Source organism: Labeo rohita, chromosome 15, assembly GCF_022985175.1.
Source record: "Labeo rohita strain BAU-BD-2019 chromosome 15, IGBB_LRoh.1.0, whole genome shotgun sequence".
NCBI classification, from domain to species: domain Eukaryota; kingdom Metazoa; phylum Chordata; class Actinopteri; order Cypriniformes; family Cyprinidae; genus Labeo; species Labeo rohita.
Genome location: NC_066883.1, coordinates 29,512,723 through 29,539,649, shown reverse-complemented (window position 1 = coordinate 29,539,649; position 26,927 = coordinate 29,512,723). Strand labels below are relative to the sequence as shown.

Below are 26,927 nucleotides of genomic sequence, written 5' to 3'. Positions count from 1 at the left end.
TTCAAGTGACTAGATGCACTATTCAGTCTTCTGTAATTCCAGATGTTTATGTTTATTTTACTAAAGCCTCAGAAGACCACGTTAGCTTCAGTGTTGCTGATACTTTTCTTGCTGTTTTGTTTTGGCTTTCCATCTTCATGTTTTTTTTTTTTACTGTTCTTGCTTTTTTAATGACCAGCATGCCATAGATCTGAAATAAAGAAAAAGGCAGAGAACTTACACCATCAGCTGAAAATTTAACCTCTACTTCTTAAAGATAATAGTTCACCCAACAATGAAAACTCCCAAATGATTTTATTGTTTAAAGAATCTTTATATTTGTATAAAATGGAGCATAAAAGTATCCTAAAAGTAATCCATACACTTTGTACACTATGTTCACTTCATATCCTCTGATGCCACAACTTTTATGGTGCTTTTATAATATTTTTTTATTACCTTTGAGCATGATTACTGTCATTATATGAGAACAAAAATTATTTTTATTTCCCAGAATTAGAAAATGACAGCATACTGTTTTAAAACAACATGAAGATAAGCAATGCTATTCCTTTAAATCATTTACTTTCTTGTTTCCAACACTTTAGTTATTTTTTATACATTTGCAGCATTTAGACTTTGTGTTATATTGATTGCTAATCACACCTTTGGATCATGGAAAAGTTTTGCCACTGATGACTGTTTACCATCTGCTATTCTCATTAGGTGTCACAGCTGTTTTACTGCATTAACCCCTTTTATCCATATCAAAGTAAAAACACTGGAAATATGTTGTGGTTTTGTTCTGCCTAATGAGTATCGTTCAGTAAAAATATACAGCATGGAGGAAGAATTTAATTATTTCATACAGACTGTCAACACCTCTCGTAGAGAAACATATGGTGTTATGCCAGTGCTCAATCTTCATCCCGTGAATGTTATTCACATCTTCTTTGAGAAGGAGTGGCACGCCCTTGATAAAAACAGTTTAACAGATGGCCTCTGGTTATGCGATTCCTTCACAAAGTCTCGCAGGCATCACACAACAGATTGTGTTTAACTTTCTCAGAGAAGAACTTTGGCTGATTATCGGTATGTTGATATAAGCAGCCCAGCAATGGACAGTCGGTGAAGAATAATTCTTCTTAATGCTCGGTAGAAAGCTGCTGATCAACACAAGCAGAGCCATATCTTGTGGATTTTGGTAGGTTGCCATAAACCAACTAACAGCAGCAGATATGTCATGAACTTAAATTTTGAGGGCTGCAATTAATTTGCTATATTTATTACTGTAGGTACATGATGGATATTCTCTTTTTATTATATTAACATATTGATACGAGATGAAAGGTACAAAAAAACAGCCTTTTTTTTGGGAAAAGCAGACTAGACAATATTGCCATCTGGTTCTTTATTCAGTCTAGAAGGAAGATGCAAATCACAGGACAATAAAATTAATTGTTATTGCCTGTTTCTTCATCTGTGGGCAGCCCTGTGGACGTAAAAAACTTGATTTTCACACGCATTAGTATAGCTAACAACAAACAAAAGTCAGACATTTGCACTACACCTAAATTTATCTCTTATGTTGTGGTGAAACTGGCATTTTAAACATTTTTATAAATGCTCCTGCCTCCCTTGTCTTGCTACGTCTATGTTTGCTAGTTTTGCTAGTCACTAATATTGTAATGCTGCAGCTAATGTATGTTTTTCATTATATTATGAGGCTTGGTTGAAAATTAATACGTGATAAATAAACCTATATATAAAAAAACATTTTATCTCAAGCGTACTACTCTTTACAATAGCCTATTCTTCATTTGTGAACAAGTACACTATTTTTCTAAACTTTACTGGCAAAATTGTTCGTCTTTGTGGTGGAAATGACGCCAGTTAGGGACGTTGTTTACAAATCCACATTCATCGTAGTCATGTCAACACACTACGGTACACTTTTTATTAGTAGATTTAACTGAAAAGCTTAGGATTAAAATATGTAGAGTAAGTGTGAAATATTAAACGAACACTAGAGAACGGGACAGTTAGCTTGAGATGCTCCAGCGGGAGGAGGTGTGTGTGGTCTGGACAGGAGCCCAAGAAACACTCGCTGTTCGTCTTAAAGAGCGCTCAAGACATATCAAATATTCTTTTTACCAGCTTTCATTTCGCAAAATATCGTTCGGGATATTAATCTGGATTGTGTTGTTGTTTGGACAAGCTCTTAGAGGTTTTCTAAAGAGCTTTAGAGACGGAAATGCGTCTAAACATCTGTGTGGAGTATTTCATCGCTATTATATTTATTATTTTAAACAAAAGTGTCAGTTGTCAAAAAGGTAAGTCGATCGATAAACATTCTGCCTTGGACTAAAGCTAGATATTTAATTCTCATGGTTCCGTAGATTATATATTGTTTGGAAGGTTTTCTGAGAGCAATGGAAATAACTTATTCGAAATTATATAAGTATATCAAATGAATATCAATTTATTAATTACCTTATATTATCACACTTAAAGGGGCAGTACATTGTTTGCTCATTAAAAAAGTTTTACTCAAAAACAAATCGGGTAATTTTGAGAAATATCAGTAAAATTACGTACATTAACACGGGATGAAGACTGAAGATATATCAGTCGTCTAGAAAAAAAGTGTATTATTTTACATGGAGCGGGTCGCCTCCTTGCGTTGTTGACATCACATGACCTGCCATGTCATTCAATGATGTTTATGTGGCTTTTCAGTGAGTGTTTAGAACTGCGTTTACCTACTTTTTTTACTCTGATGCATCAGATGTTTCCTGTTTATTTTAAGGTTAGGCAGCCAACAATATCTTAACACTTGTGACCGTGGACCACAAAGTCATAAGGGTAATTTTTTGAAATTTAGATTTATACACACGAAATATATATTGAATATAGATATATGTATCACACGAAAGCTGAATAAACAAGCTTTTCACTGATGTATAGGTTTGTTAGGATATGACAATATTTGGCAGAGATACAGCTAATTGTAAATCTGGAATCTGAGGGTGCAAAAAATCGAAATATTGAGAAAATCGCCTTTAAAGTTGTCCAAATGAAGTTCTTAGCAATGCATATTACTAATCAAAAATTAGGTTTTGATATATTTACGGTAGGAAATTTACAAAATATATTAATGGAACATGATCTTTATTTAATATCCTAATGATTTTTGGCATTAAAGAAATCTATCATTCTGACCCATTCAATGTATTGTTGGCTATTGCTATAAATATACTTTGGTCTTTTAGGAAGCAGAGTGTAGTTCAGCTCCATCTTGGATATTTGAGCATCCTGTTGTCTTTGCCGCTGAGCCTGGCTTGTGATCTGTGCCCTCTCTTTTCATTGCCAAAAAGTGATTAGTGATGACATCTCAGGACAGGCAGGAAAGGACCTCACTGGGCTGAGGCCATCAAGAGCTTGAACTACCATCAAATTTGTTGTTGCTTCCTGTTAATTAGATATTTCTGTCAATCCTTTTTCAAATGACATGAGATGTTTGCTTTGAAATTGATCCTAGTTCTGAGAAAGGAGCATCTTTAATTTGCAGATGATTGATCATTTTCTCAGTCCTCTGGTTTTGGTATCTTTCTGTGTGCTTCTGAGCAACACTAAGTGTGTGATTATGTGTATTTTTATAGTGGAAATCCCTGAATGCAGTCGTGGGGGTTATACTGTTCTTCAGAGCCCGTACCGAAGCACCAGGTTCAGCTCCCAGCAGCTGCTTCAGTCTGCCCTTCAGGAGCTCATTTGTGATCATTCACTCTCTCCCGGATGGTATCAGTTCCAAATCTTTGATAAGCCGGCCCGTATGCCCACCAAATGTGTGGAGGTACAGTAGAGTACAGTACATCTGTGTAATCGGTCCAGCCAGCTGAACAATGCCTCCTTTATATAAAGACTTAATGTTTCTATATGACGGTTGGTAACCCATACAGGTGAATCAGTGTGGAACACAAGCCCCAGTGTGGCTCTCTTTGGCCGAAGGAGAGACTCTCCCACACCCTCTAGAGGTGAAGCAGATGACAGCCTGCGCTACCTGGCAGTTCCTTGGCAGTGCCAGTAAAGACTGCTGTCTTTTTCGCCTGCCTGTCACCGTACGCAATTGCGGGGACTTTTTTGTGTATTTGCTCCAGCCAACGCAAGGATGCATGGGATACTGCGCTGAAGGCAAGTCAGTGAACCTGAATGAGTGTCTGAAATTATGAGATTCACTTTGTTAGTATAATTATCGTTTGGTTCTGTCTCATGCATCCTGAAGAAAAATCATGATTTCTTGATTAAAGTCTGGTAGTGTTTAAAAAGCAATACAGAGTTCAATAGAAAGTTTATTTGTATTCACAGAGATGTCAGACTTCAATCAAACAGAGTGTGAGGGAAAACAAAGGAATAGTGATGGAACTTGCAGTGGTAAGTAGTACAGACCAGTCCATCAATATTATAAAATTTCACCTTAAAAACTAAATAACCTCCTCAAACAAATTTAACATACACTACCACTCAAAAGTTTTTGAACAGTAAAATTTTTAATGTCTTTTAAAAAGTCTCTTTTGCTCACCAAGCCTGCATTTATTTGATCCAAAGTACAGCAAAAACAGCAAAATTTTGAAATATTTTTACTATTTAAAATAACGGTTTTCTATTTGAAAATATTTTAAAATGTAATTTATTCCTGTGATCAAAGCAAAATTTTCAGCATCATTACTCCAGTCTTCAGTCACGTGAGAATCCTTCAGAATTCATTCTAATATCCTGATTTGCTGTTTAAGAAACATTTATTATTATTATCAATATTTAAAAGAGCTGAGTACATTTTTTAGGATCCTTTGATGAATAGAAAGAGCCAAAGATAGGCATTTATCTGAAATAAAAAGCTTTTGTAACATTACACACTATACCATTCAAAAGCTTGGAGTCATTTTTTTGGTAAAGAAGCAAGGATGCTTTAAATTGTTCAAAAGTGATGGTAAAGACATTTATAGTGTTACGAAATATTTGTATTTCAGATAAATGCTGTTCTTCTGAACTTTCTATTCATCAACGAAACCTGAAAAAAATCTACTCAGCTAACTTTTCAACATAATAATAATAATAAATGTTTTTTTGAGCAGCAAATCAGAATATTAGAATAATTTCTGAAGGATCATGTGACTGCAGTAATGATGCTAAAATGCAGCTTCGAAATCACAGAAATGAATGGCATTTTAAAATATATTCAAATAGAAAACAGTTATTTTAAATAGTAAAAATATTTCAAAATTTTACAGTTTTACAGTGTATTATTTTTGAATGACCCTTTTTTACACCACATGATTTTCCAGGTTGCCATATCAATGCAGGAAAATCAACTGCCCACACAGTTTTATCTGAAAGGTTTCCAAAAGTTCTGTTAGGCAGGCATCAAAACAATTTAGAGTTGGCAGCCATATGTAATGTTTCTGCCCCCATCTTCTCCTGCCAATAAATCTAGCAGAAGTTAATGCATTTTTGATGTTGTTTTTGTGTTTCCACTTGAAGTGTCACAAGTGATCCTTCTCGTGATCTTAGGCGCCCCAGTAGAGGCTCTCCCCCATTTTTCTCTCTAGTGGAACCCTTCAAAACACTTACTTCAGCTGTGTCCCCTTTATCATGCATCATTAAGCATGTCATGAAACTTAAGTTTTCATTGATGATTAAGAGTTTGGCCTGAAATCTAGATCTTGAGTCATTCTTTCCTTTGAGTTTGTTGTTTTAAAGCTGAAACAGCACCAAACATGGTCTGTTTCAGATAGAATGCCATTTTTCATTTTTTTGAAGTTTGAAGTGTATATATTATTTGAGATTAATACATTTGTATATATGATTATGATATGATTAATACAAGTGTATATATTATTTGAGATTAATACATTTCAACGCTGAATAAATAAGCTTTCCATTGATGTATGGTTTGTTAGGATAGGACAATATTTGGCCGAGATACAACTGTTTGAAAATCTGGAATCTGAGGGTGCAAAAAAATCTAAATAATGAGAAAATCGCTTTTAAAATTCTCCAAATGAAGTCCTCAGCAATGCATATTACTAATCAAAAATTAAGTTTTGATATGTTTACTTCAAAAATCAACCATTTTGACCCATACAATGTGTTGTCTGGTATTGCTACAAGTACCTGTGCTACTTATGACTGGTTTTGTGGTCCAAGGTCACATGTGTATATTTCATATTTGTAGTACAGTATTTGTAATTTCTCCCTCAGAACTACAACCCCCCTCTTCTATAGTACCTCTGATTGTTGCTGAGCTCTCTGGCAGCAGTGTGTTCCTCAAGTGTACGTTTGCTGACAGTAGTGGGAACAGCTCTCTGGGATATGTGGTGACATGGTGGCGAGTCTCGCCCGAGGGCACCAGAGAAGAGCTCAGGAAAGACACTACAATAGAGACCTTTGCTTTCATTGAGCTGGATGGAATTAACCTGCGACTGGGAGACAGGGTACCTCCTTTATATTCAGTATTTATGTTTATTCAAATTCATATTTATGAACTTTAACCTATATATGTTGTGTCTCAGATCCATTGCAGTTGCACTAGCTTTTTTCTGGAGTCTCCTGATATACAAAGCCTTCCTGTGGAAAGTGAAGAGTTTTATGCCGGGATCCAAGTATGTCTCAATTCTCGAGGATATGTTGCATAGAAGATATGTTTCCACTAGACTTATCATGTTTCTATGTATATTTTTCAGATGAAACCACAAGCTGTCTCTATTTCAGAAGATGGAAGAGAGTATGAACTGACAGTGGAGAGCACAGTACCTTTACCATGTTCCTCAGAGAGATGCACTTTGCCTTTGCAGCTTACCACTAGTAGTCAAGGTGGAGTCAAAAAGAATTATATTATAAAGAAATTTAAAAAACATATATATATTTTTAAGAGCTGGGGGGTGAAAACTTTTTGAATTTGAAGATCAGGGTACATTTAATTTGTTTCGTCTTTTGGGAAACATGTAAGTATCTTCTGTAGCTTCTGAAGGGCAGTACTAAATGGAAAAAAAAAAAGATATTTAGGCAAAATAAAAAAAAATGACACATCTTCATTCTGTTCAAAAGTTTTCACTCCCCCGGCTCTTAATGCATCGTATTTCCTTCTGTAATAGTTGCATATGAGTCCCTCAGTTGTCCTGTTCAGGACAAACAAGGGACTCATGAACAACTGTCACTAAACAAAAAAAAAAAAAACAGCTCTGGATCATTCAGGTAACAACACAGTATCACAGTAGTCGTTTTTATAAATTCAACTATTATTTGCTCTTGTGGACTATATGTAAACATCTTTTATGTGAAATAACATATTCAGATCAGTGCTAAGTAAAAAAAAAAAAAACATGTATTTTGTATGATGCCTTTTATTTTGATAAAATAATTAACATTTTGTAGATTCTGCTAGGTATTTGTAAACTTTTGACCTCAACTACATATATGTTTATTTAATTTTATTAATTAATTTTTTTAACATCCTAAAACTAAAATGTTAAAGATTTGTCTCCAATGGCAGATGACAAGGACCTGGGAGTTGATTTAGTCCTGTCGTCCTGTGAGGTGGAGCTGTCTCAAATCTCATGCCATAATGGAGTCTGTAGCCATACTTCTGTGCACTACAGCGCAGTCACTGATATATGGAAGGATGGAGACAGAAGCACAGAAATTCACATCAAACCCATAATCAGCACCAACTTCCTGTGGAACGGGTACACGCCTCAAAGTGTGCAGGTGGGCTAACTTAGATTATATATCCAATGTTTAAAGCGATCGTTCAACCTAAAATAAAACCTAAAAATTCTGTTACTCACCCTCATGACGTTCCAATCCCGTAAGACCTTTGTACATCTTCGGAACACAAATAAAGATATTTTTGATGAAATCCGAGAGCTTTCTGACCCTGCATAGACAGCAACACAACAGTGATCTGTTCTTCCTCTCAGATACTAGTGAAGGACATCCCATCTGCTCACTGTTACACTTTTACAGACCCTCACATCATCACATTTGATGGCAGGTAATAGCTCTACAATCACAAATAACAAGTAGTCAAATAATAAAAGCAGATTTATTAAACCCAGATTTTGCTGAGAAATTACCCAGTGAACACTTTCAATGCAAATACAGTGAGAATCACATATAATTTTGTTTATTTGTTCACAGGAGGTATGATAACTACCAAATAGGCACCTTCGTGCTGTACAGGAGCACTTCTCGACCGTTTGAGGTGCATGTGAGACAATGGGAGTGTGCCAGCATGACTGCCCATCCCACCTCGTGTGTCTGTGGCTTTGCAGCCAGGGATGGTGGTTCTGTCATCACTTACGACATGTGTAACGGGCTGGCGGGAGAGACGAAGCCACGCCTTTCTGTGAAGAATGGAGACCTGCTAAAGAGTGGCATCCGTGTCACTGAGTCCTACCAGGGCCGCAAAGTCACTGTGAGTGATGGGTGTATATTTGTATGCATTTGTGATTATTTCTCGTAAAGTTTGAGGAAATATAACTAGAACATGTACATGATAACAGAATTGCATTATACCTATAGTTTAGTCCATATAAAAAGATGAATGTAAGCTTTTTTGTTTGTCCAGATTACATTTTTGTCCGGGGAGTTTGTGCGTGCGGATGCGGCTGACTGGGGAATGAGTGTGACTGTAAGGGCTCCAGGCTCTGATCAAGGCCACACTGAAGGCCTGTGTGGAACTTTTGATGGAAATCCAATGAATGACTACCACAAAGAAGGAGGACAGTCTGTGGAGGACAGCACTTCTTTTATCAACGCGTGGAGGTGAGACTTGCCATGCTGAATTAGTTTGATAGAATAATGCTTGGTGCTAGGGGTTAATTTAAAGGGTTAGTTAACCAAAAATGAAAATTCTGTCATTAATTACTCACCCTCATGTTGTTCCAAACCCGTAAGACCTTCGTTCATCTTCAGAACAGAAATTAAGATATTTTTGATGAAATCAGAGAGCTCTCTGACCCTGCATAGACAGCAAAGCAACTGAAATGTTCCCAGGTCCAGAAACGTAGCAAGGACATCAATGAAATAGTCTGTGTAACATCTGTGGTTCCATATAGTGGACTTCAATGGTGACCAGTGGGTTGAAGGTCCAAATTGCAGTTTCAATGCAGCTTCAAAGGGCTCTACATGATCCCAGCTGAGGAATAAGGGTCTTATCTAGTGAAACGATGAGTTATTTTCTAAAAACCTAGTGCAACATGAGCATTTGTGGTTAAAAAATATATATATATATATATTTTTTTTTCACTAAATGGCCAATTGTTTTGCTACATAAGACCCTTATTCTTCAGATGGGATCGTGTGGAGCCCTTTGAAGCTGCGTTGAAACTGTAATTCTGACCTTCAACCCGTTGATCCCCACTGAAGTCCACTATATGGAGAAAAATCCTGGAATGTTTTCCTCAAAAACCTTAATTTCTTTTCGAAAAAGAGTGACATGAACATCTTGGATGATGATTTTATTTCAGAAGTGACTTAATCCTTTAACATGGATTATCGTACTGCCTTCCAGGTTGGCACCCGGTAGCAGCTTGTTTGACAAAATCCCAACCTATGAAAGCAACTCCAGTCTTTCTGAGTACTGCCAGTGTCAACAAGAGAAACAACAATCATCCAGTGGAGCATCACCTCAGTCCACCATTTCATCCAAGTGTTCTTCCTCCACCCGCGTCCAATCTCCCTCCATCATCCCTACATTGGATGTAACAGCTGAGTACATGAACTCTGCGCAACTTCATAGAGAGACACCCGTCCCTCCTCGCAGGCCTGCACAACACCGTCCAGCACAGCGAAGCAGAACAAACACTCAGAGATCCCAAATTCAAAGGCGTGTTATGAATCCCCAAAGAACCCAGAGTCAAAGACGTGTTTTAAACCCACAAAGATCCCAAACTCAAAGACGCATCCCAAGCCGAAGCAGACGTCAAAGTGGCTATTACAACTCCAGATCAGACCTTGAGGTGTCTACGTATAATTTCCCAGAGGACCATTCTTCATCAAATTCACCCGAACCTCTGGTACCATCGTGGCCTACTGAATCAGGCCTGACAGAAACTGAGGCTCGGCGGCTCTGCGCAGGAGCCCTGAGGAACTCCACGGTGGGGATGAGTTGTAGGCGTCTTCTAGGTGAGATTCTGGAGCAGGCAGTGGAAATGTGTGCAACAGACCAACAACTGAAGGACGATCAGTCCTGGATAGGAGCCACTGTCCCCCTCCTGGAGAATGAGTGTGAGAGGAGGGTGGTAGAGAACGTTGGCAGGAGGAAGGAAAACCAGGACGTTCTGGCTTCCCTCAGGTGCCCGAGCTTGTGTAGCGGGAACGGACAGTGCACAGAGTGGGGCTGCTCGTGCTTCCCTGGATTTGGATCTTACGATTGCAGCCAGGTGTCTGGTGAGTGTGTCTGTATATGTGTAGTTGATATAATTGAAAAATAAGTTCACGTTCTACACAGGGACATGCTATATTTCATCTAAAATTAATTTAAACAACATTTTTTTTATATACATGTGTCCCTGGACCACAAAACCAGTCATAAGTAGCATGGGTATATTTGTAGCAATAGCCAACAATACATTGTATGGGTCAAAATTATCGATTTTTCTTTTATGCAAAAAATCATTAGGATATTAAGTAAAGATCATATTCTATGAAAATATTTGGTAAATTTCCTGCCATAAATATATCAAAACTTAATTTTTGATTAATAATATGCGTTCCTAAGAACTTCATTTGGACAACTTTAAAGGCAATTTTCTCAATATTTAGATTTTTTGCACCCTCAGATTCCAGATTTTCAAATAGTTATTTCTCTGCCAAATATTGTCCTATTCTCACAAACCATACATCAGTGGAAAGCTTGTTTATTAAATCAAATTTTAAAGCTTATTCAGCTTCATGGGATGATAAATCCCTAAAAACTGACCCTTATGACTGGTCTTGTGGTCCAGGGTCACATATAATTATTATGCTTGCAGCCTTTATGAGCTTTAATATTAATAGTAAGGCTGTGTGGATGGAATATTTTTACATAAAAATTGTAAAATTTAAAAAGTGTTAATTTAGTGTTATGTTATTTATTATCATTTGGAGTTAAATTAATTATTTTAGTTTCATTAATTTTTTTTTAGTTTTAGTTTACTTTTGTTATTAATTATAATTATGATATTTTTAAAATATATTTTTTTAATTTTGGTTTAATTTTGGTAATTTTTCTTTTGTTATTTTTAGTAGTTTTAGTACTTATTTTATTTCAATTCGTTGCAAAGACATTTCTAACTTTCTAGATTTTTAAGTTTTTTATTTATTTATCAGTTTTATTAAAAAAAAAAAACTAAAATGATTTTTAATAGTTTTAGTTGCAGTTTTAATTAACAGTAACAACTGCACCACAGAATATTTCAAATAAATTAGTGAACTCAAAATAGTAAAATAAAAAAAAAAAATTGAGACCAGTTACAGCACCTAAAATATACATTTTTATGCATTTATAAAAATTATGACCTGAAATTGTGATTTTATTTAGTTTTTAAAGTTCACGGATATGTTGTGCATCCATAATCTGAGTAAAATTGATCTCGAGAAAAACAAAAAATGAACCAAAAAATGTGTTTAGCTCTACATGGCTTTCAACTGGATTTTACAAATTCATTTTCCATGAGTATGTGAAAATGTACATTGATGCAGATTTTTTTGACCTGTATTTTATTTGTTTTTAGTCTGCTTCACAGTTAATCTGTTTTCCTTTTGCAGATGAGACACCAGAGATCACAGAATTGGATAATGGAGGACTGTGTGATGTCCGTGATGGCGTCTGTTCCTCCGTTAGAGTTCTTGGTCAAGGCTTTAAAAAGTCTTTTAAGCTTAAGTGTGAAGTTGTGAAGGAAAAGGTGACAAACTGCAACAAGCACTGGACTTGGCATAGGATAACTGATTATTATTTTGAATATATGTTGCTCTTTCTGCATAGATAGTAGACGGTGAATGGTCTTTGGATGATGCTCGATTGGTGCCCGCAACCTTCCAGAGTTCTTCCTCAGTAGAGTGCCAGCTTCCTGTGGACGACCCACAATCCTCCACCACTGCACACCAACCAGTCTTACGCTGGCAAATCAAAGTGAGTTTGTGTGATTAAGCTCTAAACTAACACGTTTATTTAGTTTAACTTACAAACCAGTTGAAAATGACCTGTTTATCCATTTTCTAGGTGTCTAATGATGGACACAGCTTCAGCAATGCAAAGATACTGACTCTTTTTGATGGCACATGTCAGACTTGTACAGTCAGCACTTCAGTTATTTGTTCACTAAAGGTCTGTGCTCTTCATTCTCATTCACTTCTGTTTTGGTTTGGATGCAGCACTCTCTTAATACAAAGCATCTGATTAAATCATCAGGTCCTAGTCCTATTAATCACAAATGACCATTAAATTCAAAGATATTTAATTATAAAGTCCACATTACAGATTTAGATGTCTAGAACAAGATCAGCGTGTTGATGAGACTGCATCTGCCGTATTTCCCCTGTAGCTACATTATTGAAACCATTAAACTACATTTCTCAACAGGGGGAAAAAAAAAAAAGTCTTCACCATGATCTGTTTGTAATTTGGTTAAATGGTGTTTCTTCACATTTTAATTATACAGTGACAATTTCAGTGCACATTTTTAAAGTGTTTACATACACTGTTCATCATTTATGTGTACACAGTCTTTTTAAGTACAGGAAACAATTTAGCATTTTGCCTTGTAATTATGTGTAGCAAAATAATTTCAGGTCAACATCAGCCAAACAAAGCTAGTGTTGTTCACTTACTGTAAATCTGGGGCTCTCTCATGTGCTATGGTTAAATCCAGAAAAAAAGTATGATATGCATGCAACAGGTTTATTTAAGCAGCCACAATTGTCTGTATAATTTTAAAGTTTAACAGTTTTCCCTTAATATCTCCTCAGAACAGAACATGTAATATTGATGGTCTGTGTTATGGAGATGGGGATCACAGCCCGAGCAGCCCGTGTCTGACATGCAGACCAGATCTTTCCAAGTACAGCTGGTCCATTGCTGAAAGTATGTTCTGTGTTATTTCAAATCAATGTTTTGAACAGTGGTCATAATATCTATGAAGCTTTTTTTTAGAGTAGTTTTAGAGCAGTGATGTATTTCCTAAAGTTGGAGAGCTGACAAGTTGTACTGTCGAAGAGGCTTCCTTGTTGAGTCAAGACGTGTGCTTGCATAGTAATTGGTCAGTTTTGCAGTTTAATATGTTATTTTCTGCAATAGTTGCACTACCAGTCAAAAGTTTTTGGACTGTAAGTTTTTATGTTTGTTAAAGAAGTCTTTTCTGATCACCAAGCCTACATTTATTTGATCCAAATTACAGCAAAAGCAGTTATATTGTGAAATGTGTTTACTATTTAAAATAACTGTTTTCTATTTGAACACATTTTAAAGTGTAATTTATTCCTGTGATCAAAGCTACAATTTCAGCATCATTACTCCAGTCTTCAGTGTCTCATTATCCTTCAGAAATCATTCTAATATGCTGATTTGCTGTTCAAGAAACATTTATTATTATTATTAATAATAATATTTAAACAGAGTACATTGTTTTCAGGATTCTTTGATGAATAGAAAGATCCAAAGATCAGCATTTGTCTGAAATAAAAAGCTTTTGTAACATTATACACTATACCATTCAAAAGCATGGAGTCACTCATTTTTTTTGGGGGGGAATTATTACTTTTATTTAGCAAGTATGCTTTAAATTAACCAAAATAGGTGATAAAGACATTTATAATGTTATAAGATTTCAATTTCAGATAAATGCTGTTCTTCTGAACTTTCTATTCATCGAAGAAACGTGAACAAATTTGATAATAATAATAATATATATTTTTTTTTAAAGCAGCAAATCAATATTAGAATGTTTTCTGAAGGATCATGTGACTGGTGTAATGATGCTAAAAATTCAGCTTTGAAATCCCAGGAATAAATTATATTTTAAAATGTATTCAAATACAAAACAGTTATTTTAAATAGTAAAAATATTTAAAAATTGTACTGTTTTTGCTGTACTTTGGATGAAAAAAAAAAATGCAGGCTTTGTGACCAGAAGAGACTTCTTTAAAAAAAACATTAAAAATCTTACTGTTCAAAAACTTTTGTCTGGTAGTGTATACATCACAAACTCAAAAAGCTCATAATAAATGATTTAAATACAGTTAGTTTATCTATGTATTTTCCAATGTATATTAAGTTTACTGATGTTTTCTGGTTAAAGTTATGCTAGAGTCCTCGTTCTGTTGTTCTGTGTTTGATCGTAGAAAACCAGCCACCAGTGTTTCATACTGATCAGTCCATTCTGAAGACATTCTACGGAGAGAATTTCGTCTATCAGTTCTCAGCCACTGATCCAGAGGGCTCTGCAGTTCTCTTCACACTTAAGTCAGGACCCAGAGACGTTGTTCTCTCTCCAGCTGGCCTGCTCATCTGGAAAGCTCTGTCCACCACACCGGTGACCTTTGAACTGGCTGTAAATGATGACTGTAATGCAGAGACCCATGCAGCGGTGCAGGTGAGATCTAGAAGCCATGTAGTAAAATGTTGCTTCTACAAAAATGTGGACCTGAAGTTCATTATAAATACTTTACATCGCAGGAAGTAGAGTTTTGTGTCTCCATTGTTTTCCACAAGGGGGTGCCAAATGGCTTTTAAAAACATTTCTGAATCCTTAGATCAGTAAAACAGTTTTATAATATATATTGCCAAAAACGATTGGAATAATTCTATATTTAATAGGTACATATTTAAGCCACTTGGCATATACAGTTGAAGTCAAAAGCTTACTTACACCTTGCAAAATCTGCAAAAAGTAAATTATTTTACCAAAATAAGAGGGACCATACAAAATGCATATTTTTTTTTTTTTTTTATTTAGTACTAATTTGAAGCTATTTCACATAAAAGATGTTTACATATAGTTCCCAAGAGAAATTATTAGTTGAATGACCCCGTTTAAAAATTTACATACGCTTGATTCTTAATACTGTGTTGTTAAAAAATGATCCACAGTTGCTTTTTTTTTTGTTTAGTGATAGTTGTTCATGAGTCCCTTGTTTGTCCTGAACAGTTAAACTGCCTGCTGTTCTTCAGAAAAATCCTTCAGGTCCCACATATTCTTTGGTTTCTCAGCATTTTTGTGTATTTGAACCCTTTCCAACAATGGCTGTATGATTTTGAGATCACACAGGAAGCACCTGTGTATATAAACATCTTTAATGTGAAATATCTCATTCAGGTCAGTACTAAATAAAAAAATAACATGCATTTTATATGATCCCTCTTATTTTAGTAAAATAACTGACATTTTGCAGATTCTGCGAGGTGTATGTAAACTTTTGATCTCAACTGTACATTGGTACAGTATGTATATGGTTTCTTATTATGTTTCTCAGGTGTCAGTTCACCCATGTGACTGTCAGAATGGAGCTTCCTGTGTGACCAACATTAACTTCCCCCCTGGGTCTGGTGAATACCTGTGTCTTTGCCCTGCTGGTTTGGAGGGGGACAGGTGTGAAGTCAATGTCGATGACTGCAGGTCAAACCCATGCTTTTCTGGAACATGTGTGGATGGACTGAACTCCTTTACCTGCCACTGTGCAGAGGGCTTTACAGGTCAGTGCACTTACAGCAATATGATCACCTGAAAGAGTATCATAGACAATTTACTCATTTAAAAGTGGATCTGTTATAATATCAGTGTAGTTGTTGCACCCATCTGAGATACTCCTGCCGCTGTGTTCTACAGGTTTAATCTGCGATGAGGACATTGATGAATGCTTATCAGCTCTATGTTACCCCGGTGTTTCCTGCAGAAACACAATGGGAGCATTCTTATGTGGGCCCTGTCCTGACCACCTCACTGGAGATGGGAAGACCTGCAGCCGTATGTTCATATCTCATACTTTTAGCTTTATGGTCAAATAGTCCAATGAAAAAGTTTTTTAAAGACATAGTTCACCCAAAAATGAAAATTATGTCATTCATTACTCACACTCATGTTGTTACAAGCTCATAAGACTTTCATTCATATTCAGAACACAAAAATAAGATATTTTTGATGAAATCCGAGAGCTTTCTGACCCCAACTGATATGTTCAGGACCCAGAAAGGTTACAAGGACATCGATAAAATAGTCCATATGACATCAGTAGTTCAACCTTAATTTTATAAAGCTACGAGAATACTTTTTGTGCACAAAGAAAACAAAAATAACTTTATTCAACAATTTCTGCTCTTCCGTTTCAGTTTCCGCCACGCGTTCACGAGAGTACCACAACAAATGCTATTTGTAGTGGCGTGCAGAGTTACATGCATGTCAATTTTTACTTCTTTTGACCTTTTTACCTTATCCCTTTCTCAAGCGGCTACCAGTTAGTGAATGCAGGAAAGTAATAATAACAAGACTATAACCATGTTTTCACAAGACTAGTAGTCTATGCCTGCTTTAACATTTTTTGTATACAATAAATAATGTGGTGACTTGTATAGTAATCATGGGGCTGTCATAATTATGACATAAAAAGATGTAATTATGAGCTACTAAATCATAATTAGTCAAAAGTATGACATACTAAGTCAAAACTATCAGATAAATCAAATTTGAAAATGAAAATGAAAACAATTATGACAAAAAGTAGAAATTGTGAGGTAAAAAGTTGAAATTGACAAAGTTATGACATAAAAAGTTTTCAACTGTGTTGATCAAAAAAAATCATATTAAATTGAAAAAAACAACAAATACAGTCATAATTATGACAAAAGTTAATTATGACCAAACAATTTTGACAAAAAGTAGAAGCAATGAGATTAATAGTCATAATTATGCTATAAAAAGTCAAAAATGACAAATGCCAATAATGTGACCTTTTATGACTTATGAATTTTCATCTTATTATGACTTGTGTTATAATTTTGTACTTCTATTAATCGCTATTTATGTATGTATGTATGTATCATTTATTTATTGATTTTTAGAGAAGACAGTGGATAAAATTGATGAAGACAGCCATGGACTTACATCTAAGAGTGAGGTTAACCTTGGCTCCTTCAAACCAAAGCTACTTCCAGGTGGGAATAACAACAAATTACACAGATTTTTACCTCTAATGTGCATCAGTTGTTCGTTTGTTGGCATGTGATGATTGTAAATATGTATATATTATATATGTACCTTCTGAAGGGCAGAGCCCATGTGCCAGTCAGCCCTGTTATCCTGGAGTCCAGTGCTTTGAGAGCACATATACATCTGTTGGTTACATTTGTGGTCCGTGTCCTCCTGGGCTCACTGGCAATGGACAAACATGCTTATCAAGGACAGCAAACAGTCAGTTGCTATTCTTTATACATTACTTATCATTGTAAGTAACATTATTATAGAGAAATGGGGATACATAGACTTCAGGTTTGACCTTCTAACCCTTACTATTTTGCAGGGCAGACACCATTAAGGGAGGGTGATAAACTCTCAGATGTCACATCCTCTTTGGCCACACCTTCATCTACTAGGAAGTTGGGTGAACGTCCTATTGGAGGTGAACGATTTCCTCCTAGGAGCAAGTGGACCTTATCTATTGATAGAAAGACCACCACACACACCCTAGACCAGATCAACACGAATGCAAAAGCAAGCTCAAGTAGAGAGCAGCTGAATGAAGAAGAATTTAACCCTGAATACACTGAGGATAACAGAACCTGTGCAGACTCCCCGTGTTTCTCCGGAGTACCATGTGAAACTACGTCCTCAGGCTCCTTCAGATGTGGAAACTGTCCACACGGCTATAAAGGAAATGGAATTACCTGCAAACGTGAGCTGTCTTATGATGCATAAAAAAAACCACTGCTCGTTATTACAGCTGATGCTCATAAAAATATATAAAAAATATTTGGATCATTTCTCAATTAAAAAAAAAAAAAACAAAGGCAAAAATAAATATAAAATAAATTAAATTAAATCCAACCTATCACGATGTATATAATGTATTTTTAGATTTTGAATGTATTTCTTTTTTGTTTTTTAATTCATCTTTTATAATTTATTTATTTATTATTATTTGCTAAATATATTTTTTCTGTTAACTTTGTGTGTGTAGCCATGTGCCGTTACCCTTGTGGTCAAAATATGGAGTGCTCACAGCCCAACACTTGTACCTGTAAAGAGGGTTACACTGGATACAACTGCCACATCGGTCAGTTCATTTAGCTTGGCAGACATTTAAAGATTGAGTTATTCATAGTAACTATTATTTATTATTATGACTCATTTTAAACTACTACTTCCATCAGCTGTGTGCCGACCAGACTGCAAGAACAAAGGGAAGTGTGTGAAGCCCAATGTGTGTGAATGTCCTGCAGGGTACAATGGCCCCACCTGTGAGGAAGGTAAACTCACATAATGTGTTTTAGAGGGTTATTATATACATTTACTAGGAATGTCAGTTTAACACGTTAACTTAATTAGTTATGAAAAAATAATGTGATTAAAATATTTTAATGCAGTTAGCGCACTGGCTCTGCCCCCAGACCTGTACGTCATCTTATATTTATACAATTGACTGTTGACAAATATGATGTAGGGCAGTAACTCCGTAAATGCAGTTATGCCCTAAAATTCAAGATATTGGGGCAAAAATACTCCTGTATGAGTTGTTTAATATCACGTATCACACAATATTACACGGGCAGCAGGAGCAATGTGACACAAGTGTTGATTTTGTCCTGATCTATCACAAGCTAAAATGTGATTTTATACAACAGTAAATAAGAAGTCCATGTTTTGAACGAGTCACGTGAACCAATGATTCAAAGGCTCATTCATAAAGAGAGCCATTTACTTAATTTCTGAATCAATCAGCCATTTGAACAAATCAAATGAATGACTCATAGAGACATTTACCGCCACCTGCTGGCAGATTTAGTTTCTTATTTAGAGTATCATTCCATTAAAAGAAAAAGAAAAACATTAAAGGAATAGTAAAAGAAGGTATTTTAAAGACTGTTGGTAACAAAGCCGTTTTGCTTACCATTACTTTCATTATATGAACAAAAAATACTGAGATGTTTCTCAAATTATCTTCTTTTGTGTTCTATAGTTTACATTAAGCCGTTGTAGCCTAAATGTTTATGCATAAATTTTATGCTGAATCAAATGAAATATTTCTTTATAAAGCTACAATTTGTGATGTCTACTTGATACTTTCTCATTTAATACAAAAATAGCTTTAATTAATCTTTTGTGGGGTTTTTCACTGTCAAATTTATTTAGCGATTATTAGATTAATTAATCAAATGGATCATGTAATCGGATTAAAAATTTAATCAACTGACAGCTCTAAAATGTACACTTTTTTTTTTTTTTTAAATCCTGTTTCTCAGCCAGCTGTGATCCGCCCTGTCAACACGGTGGTCGCTGTTCGGCCAGAAATCACTGCACTTGTCCTTATGGCTATGTGGGACCAAGATGTGAAACTAGTGAGCAGACATTTCCAAATTCATTTCTAAATACAATGACATGTTCATAATGATTGTCTGCCATTGCCTTTGTGTGTTTTTCCAGTGGTGTGTAACAGACATTGTGAAAACGGTGGAGAGTGTGTGTCGCCTGATGTCTGTAAGTGTAAACCTGGTTGGTACGGACCAACGTGTAACTCAGGTGTGCGGTTTCATTTCATCCTTAAATTTTGATCACAAATGTCTATTTAAAAAAAAAAAAAAAAAAAAAAAAAAAAAGTAATTTTCACCCAAAAATAAAGGGGAGTTCACCCAAACATCCGTCCATCATAAAAAGTGTCTCCACACAACTCCAGGGGTTAATAAAGGCCTTCTGAAGTGAAGTAATGTGTTTGTGTTTGATTTTTGATTTTACTGTTGAGGCACATACAACAGTTAGCGGTAGCTTTTCTTACAAAAATGCAATGATTCACTTCAAAAGGCCTTTATTAACTCATCAGAATCGTGTGGAGTAATATTTATGATGGATGCACTTTTTTGAGCTTCAAATTCTCAACACCCATTCATTGCCATTACAAAGCTTGGAAAGGCCAGGACATGTTTTAATATAACTGTTTTAATATATATCATTTACTTACCCTCAAACCTGAATGCATTTCTTTTTATAAAAGAACATATTATGAGGAATGTTGGTAACCATATAGTTTCAGTTCCCACTGGCTTTCACTAAAGTCAGTGGAAACCAAAACTGTTTGGTAACCAAATTTCTTCAATATATCTTCTTTTATGTTGATACAGGTTTGAAATGACATGAGGGAGAATAAATGATTTTAATTTTTGTGAGTAGCATCATTTTAATAACCATAATTATAACAAACTTTTTTTTTTTTTTACTCTCAGCCGACTGTAAGCCTTTGTGCTTAAACGGAGGGACGTGCATCAAACCAAACATCTGCGCTTGTCCTAGTGGCTTCTATGGTTCACAATGCCAGATAGGTACATCGTATTTCACTTAAATAATGCTCTACAATAAATAATTGGGCTTAATTAGGTGGTTGTAATTTTTTTGTGTGTCATTTTTGTAGCTCTATGTAATCCGCCATGTAAAAACAGAGGCCAGTGCATGAGAAACAACGTGTGCTCCTGTCCCGAAGGATACACTGGGAAGAGATGCCAGAAAAGTGAGTGTCCACTTAAGTCATTTTCTTAAAAATCTAGATTGCTTTCTACATCTAGCATGCGTTCTATCATATTATGTGTTTGGATGTGTATATGTGATACTTTTAGGTGTGTGTGACCCCATGTGCATGAACAACGGAAAGTGTGTCGGTCCAAACACCTGTTCCTGTCCTTCTGGGTGGAGAGGAGAGATTTGCAACATCCGTAAGGGCAAAAATAAAACAAGTCTCATATGCTTACCAAAGCTGCATTTGTTTAAATCAAAAATACAGTGAAACAACAATACTTCGAAATATTATTACACTTAGAAATAACTTTTTTTATTTTAATATATTAGTAGCCTATGATGACCAAACTTTTTTTTAACACTGTTACTCCAGTCTTTAGTGTCACATGATTCTTCAGAAATCATTCTAATATGCTGACTTATTATTAAAAATAAAAACAGTTGTGCTGCTTAATATTTTTTAATAACTAATTTTTGTCCAGGATTTTTTTTAATGGCTGAAACTTCAAAACAACAGCATTTATTTGAAATAGAAATCTTTTATAACATCATAAAAAGTTTCAAACCTTCAAAAGTTGAGCGTAAATATATAAATATATAAATATGTTCTACATAAATATGCCAGTTTCTGTTGGTACACATTTTATCATTTAACAAAGTCTTGTCCTGCAACAAAACCTACATTGCTTTCTGTGTGTGCGTGTGTGTGTGTATTCAGCGGCCTGTTTACAGAAATGTAAAAATGGTGGAGAGTGTGTGGGGCCAAACACATGTCACTGTCCAGCTGGATGGGAGGGTCTGCAATGCCAAACTCGTAAGTACTGACGAATCCGACATGCTCTTAATGAATTCTCACGTCTTGTCAGTGTACTGATATATTCAGGGTTAGTTCACCCAAAAATGAAAATTCTGTCATTAATTACTCACCCTCATGTCATTCCAACCCTGTAAGACCTTAGTTTATTTTCAGAACACAAATTAATTTTGATGAAATCTAAGAGATTTCCACTAGGAGAACTCCACTTCCAGAACAACAATTTACAAATAATTTACTCACCCTCTTGTCATCCAAGATGTTCATGTCTTTCTGTCTTCAGTAGTAAAGAAATTATGGTTTTTGAGGAAAGCATTTCAGGATTTTTCTGCATATGGACTTCATGGACCTTTATCTCACTTCCTATATCCGGTAAGCAAAGCAGTGTATCCCCACTTCCGGTCCCATCGCAATGCAATGAAAACTAATGGGAAAATCCTCTCTTTCCTTTCTTTCGCCGGTGTTACTGCAGTGTGTTTGGCTGCTTTTATTCTAAACAATGACACACTGCCTCAGTTTTCACGATTTCCTGACACAACACGGTTGAGATGCGTGGGATGAATTAAGGTCCTTCTAAAATATTACGCGGGAGCACGTTCGCGTGGAGTACGCATTTCGAAACTGAGGATGTTTAGGCCTACACCTCATATCACCCACTGAAATGTTCCCATTAATATATTTCTCTTTCAAATGTGCATTCTGAATAAATATAAATATAAATATAAAACTGTACACTGCTAGTCATAAGTTTTTGAACCGTAAGATTTTGAAATGTTTTTTTACAGAAATGTCTTTTGTTCACCAAGCCTGCATTTATTTGATCCAAAGTACAGCAAAAACAGTAACATTCTGAAATATTTTTAATATTTTTAAAATAAGTGTTTTCTATTTGAATATATTTTAAAATGTAATTCATTCTTGTGATTTCAAAGCTACACTTTTAGCATCATTACTCTAGTCACATGATCCTTCAGAAATCATTGTAACATTCTAATTTGCTGCTCAAAAAACATTATTGTTATCATCATCATTATGTTAAAAACAGCCGAGTATAATTTTTTTCAGGTTGCTTTGAATAGAAAGTTCAGAAAAACAGCATTTATCTGAAATAGAAATGTTTTGTAACATTACAAATGTCTTTATCATCACTTTTGATTAATTTAAAGCATCCTTGCTAAAGAAAATAATTAATTCCCATTATTTCTTCCCCTAAAAAAAATACTAACTCCAAGCTTTTAAATAGTATAGTGTATAAGGTTACAAAAGCTTTTTATTTCAGATAAATGCTGATCGTTGGATCTTTCTATTCAAAGAATCCTGGAAAACAATGTACTCAACTGTTTTAAATCTTGATAATAATAAATGTTTCTTGAACAGCAAATCAGCATATTAGAATGATTTCTAAAGGATCATGTGACACTGAAGACTGGAGTAATGCTGAAAATTTAGCTTTGATCAAAGGAATAATCAGATTTTTAAAATATACAAAATCGAAAACAGTTCTTTCAAATATTAAAAATATTTCAAAATATAACTGTTTTGCCATAATTTGGATAAAATAAATGCAGGCTTTGTAAGCAGAAGAGACTTCTTTAAAAACATTAAAAATCTTACTGTTCAAAAACTTTTGATTGGTTGTGTATATCTCATAAGTCTAAATGTGTCTAAAAGTACTATTTCCAGGGAATTTTTGAAGTATTTTGAAGCTTTTGGAGCCCACAATCCCTTTCCACTACAGATTTTTCTGATGCAAATGCATGCAACTATTTGCAAATTTAGTTAGTGATCTTGCATCATATATGAAGCATGCCAATTTAAAATCTACAGTATTCTGTGGAATGAATGGTAAAATGTGTAAAAGTGGGCCAAGATTCTCTACATCCTTCTTGGAAGCTGACAACATAATTGAATTAGCCATTCAATGAACATCCGGCCAACATGTAGGACTTCATGAATGACAGGCGTTACAAATCTGGCCTGTGTATTTGAATGTGATTTTAGCCGACTGATATAAAAAAAAAAAAAAACTGAAAATTTACTCACCTTGCAAGCTGTCCAGAGCTTGTCTCTTCAACACAACAGATTTGTAAAAATTTAGCATTATATCACTTGCCCTCCAATGGATCCTCTGCAGTGAATGGGTGCCGCCAGATTGAGAGTTCAAACAGCTAATAAAAACATCAAAATAATCCGTAAGTAATTTACACGACTCCACTCTATCATTTAACATCTTGTAAAGTGAAAAGTTGTATGTTTGTGGAGTGGGCCCTTACACTTAAAAAATAAAAAATGAAATGTTTATTTTCCTTACGACTAGATTTTTTATTTTAAAATTGACAAACGGTTATTTACAGCATTTTAAACATCAGAAAGCACCGTCAGTTGCAGCGCTCATTATCCCCTAAACAGCGCAATTTAAAATATTTTTTTCATTTTGCATTTTACTAGTTTCTTCACTTGAAAATTGTCAAACGGCATTATTTACGGTGTTTTTAACTGCAGAAAACACTGTCAGTTGCTGCACTCATTATCCCCTAAACCAGACCTGGGCAAACTCGCATTTTAAATGATAGAAAGCAACGTCAGTTGTGGCACTCATTATCCCCTAAACAGCGCAAATTTACTTTTTTATTTTGCATTTTACTAGTTTCTTTATTTGAAAATTGTCAAACGGCATTATTTAAATGTCAATTTATTGTCAAACGTCAGAAAGCACCGTCAGTTGCTGCACTCATTATCCCCTAAACCAGACCTGGGCAAACTGTCCTGGAGGGCCGGTGTCCCTGCAGAGTTTAGCGCCAACCCTGATAAAACTCACCTGTTTGTAACTTTCTAGTAAACCTAAAGACACTGATTAGCTTGTCAGGTGTGTTTAATCAGGGTTGAAGCTAAACTCTGCAGGGACACCGGCCCTCCAGGACTGAGTCTGCCCAGGCCTGCCCTAAACAGCGTAACTTAAATTAATTTTTTCTGCATTTTACTAGGTTTTTTTTTTTTTTTTTTTTTTTTAAACTGTCAAAGTGTTATTTACAGCATTTTAAACAACAGAAAGTGACGCCAGTTGCAGCGCTCATTATCCCCTAAACGGCGTAACTTAATTTTTTTTTTTTTTTTATTTTGCATTTAACTAGTTTCTTTATTTGAAAATTGTCAACCGGTATTATTTACGGTGTTTTAAACTGCAGAAAACGCCGTCAGTTGCGGCGCTCATTATCCGTTAAACTACAAAATTATTTTTGTAGTCAACAATCTCACAAGAAGCTGTCTTTGACACCATCCGTCACCCACCGAGCGATGCCTCACTACTGATCTCTCACTGACAGTGCGAGAATATTGAGCAGCGTCTCGCTATGGTAAGAGTGCTTCAGGTGAACGTTGGGCGAGTGAGACGGTCACACCACCTGATGCCTTGGCTCATTCCCATAGATATGGTGTGATGGGACAGCACTCACCACCCAACGTTATCCTCCACCACCATCCAAGACAGCAATCACATGAGAAATTGTCAATTTTAAAATAAAAAATCTAGTCAGATGGAAAATAAATTAAAATTAGTCAAACGGCGTTATTTACAGCATTTTTAGGGTTTAAAATGCAGAGTTTAGCTTAACGCCGTTTGACAATTTTCAAATAAGGAATCTAGTAAAATAAAAAATAAAAAAATTACATTTAAGTTATGCTGTTTAGAGGATAATGAGTGCCGCAACTGACGGTGCTTTCCGTCATGTTTAAAATGCCGTAAATAAAGCAGTTTGACAATTTTTAAATAAAAAAAAAGTCAAATGGAAAATAAAAATTCATTTAATTTTTTTGGTTGAAGAAAATAGTAATTTTTCTAGGATTGCTGTCTAGTAATATGCAAAATGGATAAACTGAGCGCTAAATGACTGTCCCATTTTGACCATTTGAATGGGAAAAAATCAAGGCATCAGGTGAAAAACACTTTTTTTTTATGGAGCCTGTAGTCACGTTCACCTGATTGCACTCTGACGGTGTGGTGATGTTGGGTGGTGAGCTTAAAAACACCGTAATAAGGCCGTTTGACAATTTCACGTGAAGAAACTAGTAAAATGCAAAATAAAATGACGCTGCTCCATATTCTCGCACTGTCAGTGAGAGCTCAGTAGTGAGCAAACTACAAAAATAACCCTGGCTTACGCCTCAGAGGGCTTGCAATGCCCTATAAGTGTAAGGGCCCACTCCACAAACAAGCAACTTTTCACTTTGCAAGATGTTAAATAATAGAGTGGAGTCGTGTAAATTACTTAAGGATTATTTTTATGTTTTTATTAGCTTATTGAACTCTGGCGGCACCCATTCACTGCAGAGGATCCATTGGAGGGCAAGTGATATAATGCTAAATTTCTACAAATCTGTTGTGTTGAAGAGACAAGCTCATCTACAGTCTGGACAGCTTGCAAGGTGAGTACATTTTCAGTTTTTTATATCAGTCGGCTATAATCGCATTCAAATACACTGGCCAGATTTGGAACGCCTGTCATTCATGAAGTCCTACACATTGGCCGGATGTTCATTGAGTGGCTAATTCAATTATGCTGTCAGCTTCCAAGAAGGATGTAGAGAATCTTGGCCCACTTTTACACATTTTACCACCCATTCCACAGAATACTGTAGATTTTAAATTGACATGCTTTATATATGATGCAAGATCACTAACTAAATTTGCAAATAGTTGCATACATTTGCATCAGAAAAATCTGTAGTGGAAAGGGATTGTGGGCTCCAAAAGCTTCGAAATACTTCAGAAAATCCCTGGAAATAGTGCTTTTAGACACATTCTGACTTATGAGATATACACAACCAATCAAACGTTTTTGAACAGTAAGATTTTTAATGTTTTTAAAGAAGTCTCTTCTGCGTACAAAGCCTGCATTTATTTTATTCAAATTAGAGCAAAGCAGTTACATTTTGAAATATTTTTAATATTTGAAATAACTGTTTTTGATTTGTATATTTTAAAAATCTGATTATTCCTTTGATCAAAGCTAAATTTTCAGCATTACTCCAGTCTTCAGTGTCACATGATCCTTTAGAAATCATTCTAATATGCTGATTTGCTGTTCAAGAAACATTTATTATTATTATCAATATTTAAAACAGTTGAGTACTTTTTTTTTTTTTTTTTTTTTTCCCCAGGATTCTTTGAATAGAAAGATCCAACGATCAGCATTTATCTGAAATAAAAAGCTATTGTAACCTTATACACTATACCATTCAAAAGCTTGGAGTCAGTATTTTTTTAGGGGAAGAAATAATGGGAATTAATTATTTTATTTAGCAAGGATGCTTTAAATTAATCAAAAGTGATGATAAAGACATTTGTAATGTTACAGAAGATTTCTATTTCAGATAAATGCTGTTAT

At 35.3% G+C, this 26,927-nt stretch overlaps 1 protein-coding gene across 1 annotated transcript in view; it reads left to right on the top strand.

Moving 5' to 3' along the window:
* Positions 1-2,037: 2,037 nt before the first annotated feature.
* Positions 2,038-26,927, top strand: part of vwde (von Willebrand factor D and EGF domains) — a 31,118-nt gene continuing 6,228 nt past the window's right edge. The window contains exons 1-30 of the mRNA XM_051130105.1: positions 2,038-2,312; positions 3,642-3,832; positions 3,939-4,170; positions 4,345-4,410; positions 6,238-6,470; positions 6,549-6,638; positions 6,720-6,849; positions 7,529-7,743; positions 7,956-8,029; positions 8,176-8,452; positions 8,606-8,802; positions 9,551-10,428; positions 11,788-11,924; positions 12,005-12,151; positions 12,242-12,346; positions 12,988-13,102; positions 14,359-14,609; positions 15,490-15,709; positions 15,843-15,980; positions 17,072-17,164; positions 17,277-17,420; positions 17,530-17,901; positions 18,187-18,282; positions 18,380-18,475; positions 19,469-19,564; positions 19,650-19,745; positions 20,444-20,539; positions 20,629-20,724; positions 20,831-20,926; positions 21,448-21,541. Of these exons, the coding sequence (XP_050986062.1) occupies positions 2,234-2,312; positions 3,642-3,832; positions 3,939-4,170; positions 4,345-4,410; positions 6,238-6,470; positions 6,549-6,638; positions 6,720-6,849; positions 7,529-7,743; positions 7,956-8,029; positions 8,176-8,452; positions 8,606-8,802; positions 9,551-10,428; positions 11,788-11,924; positions 12,005-12,151; positions 12,242-12,346; positions 12,988-13,102; positions 14,359-14,609; positions 15,490-15,709; positions 15,843-15,980; positions 17,072-17,164; positions 17,277-17,420; positions 17,530-17,901; positions 18,187-18,282; positions 18,380-18,475; positions 19,469-19,564; positions 19,650-19,745; positions 20,444-20,539; positions 20,629-20,724; positions 20,831-20,926; positions 21,448-21,541 (5,150 nt within the window). The 5' untranslated portion in view covers positions 2,038-2,233. The remainder of the gene's footprint in view (positions 2,313-3,641; positions 3,833-3,938; positions 4,171-4,344; positions 4,411-6,237; positions 6,471-6,548; positions 6,639-6,719; positions 6,850-7,528; positions 7,744-7,955; positions 8,030-8,175; positions 8,453-8,605; positions 8,803-9,550; positions 10,429-11,787; positions 11,925-12,004; positions 12,152-12,241; positions 12,347-12,987; positions 13,103-14,358; positions 14,610-15,489; positions 15,710-15,842; positions 15,981-17,071; positions 17,165-17,276; positions 17,421-17,529; positions 17,902-18,186; positions 18,283-18,379; positions 18,476-19,468; positions 19,565-19,649; positions 19,746-20,443; positions 20,540-20,628; positions 20,725-20,830; positions 20,927-21,447; positions 21,542-26,927) is intronic.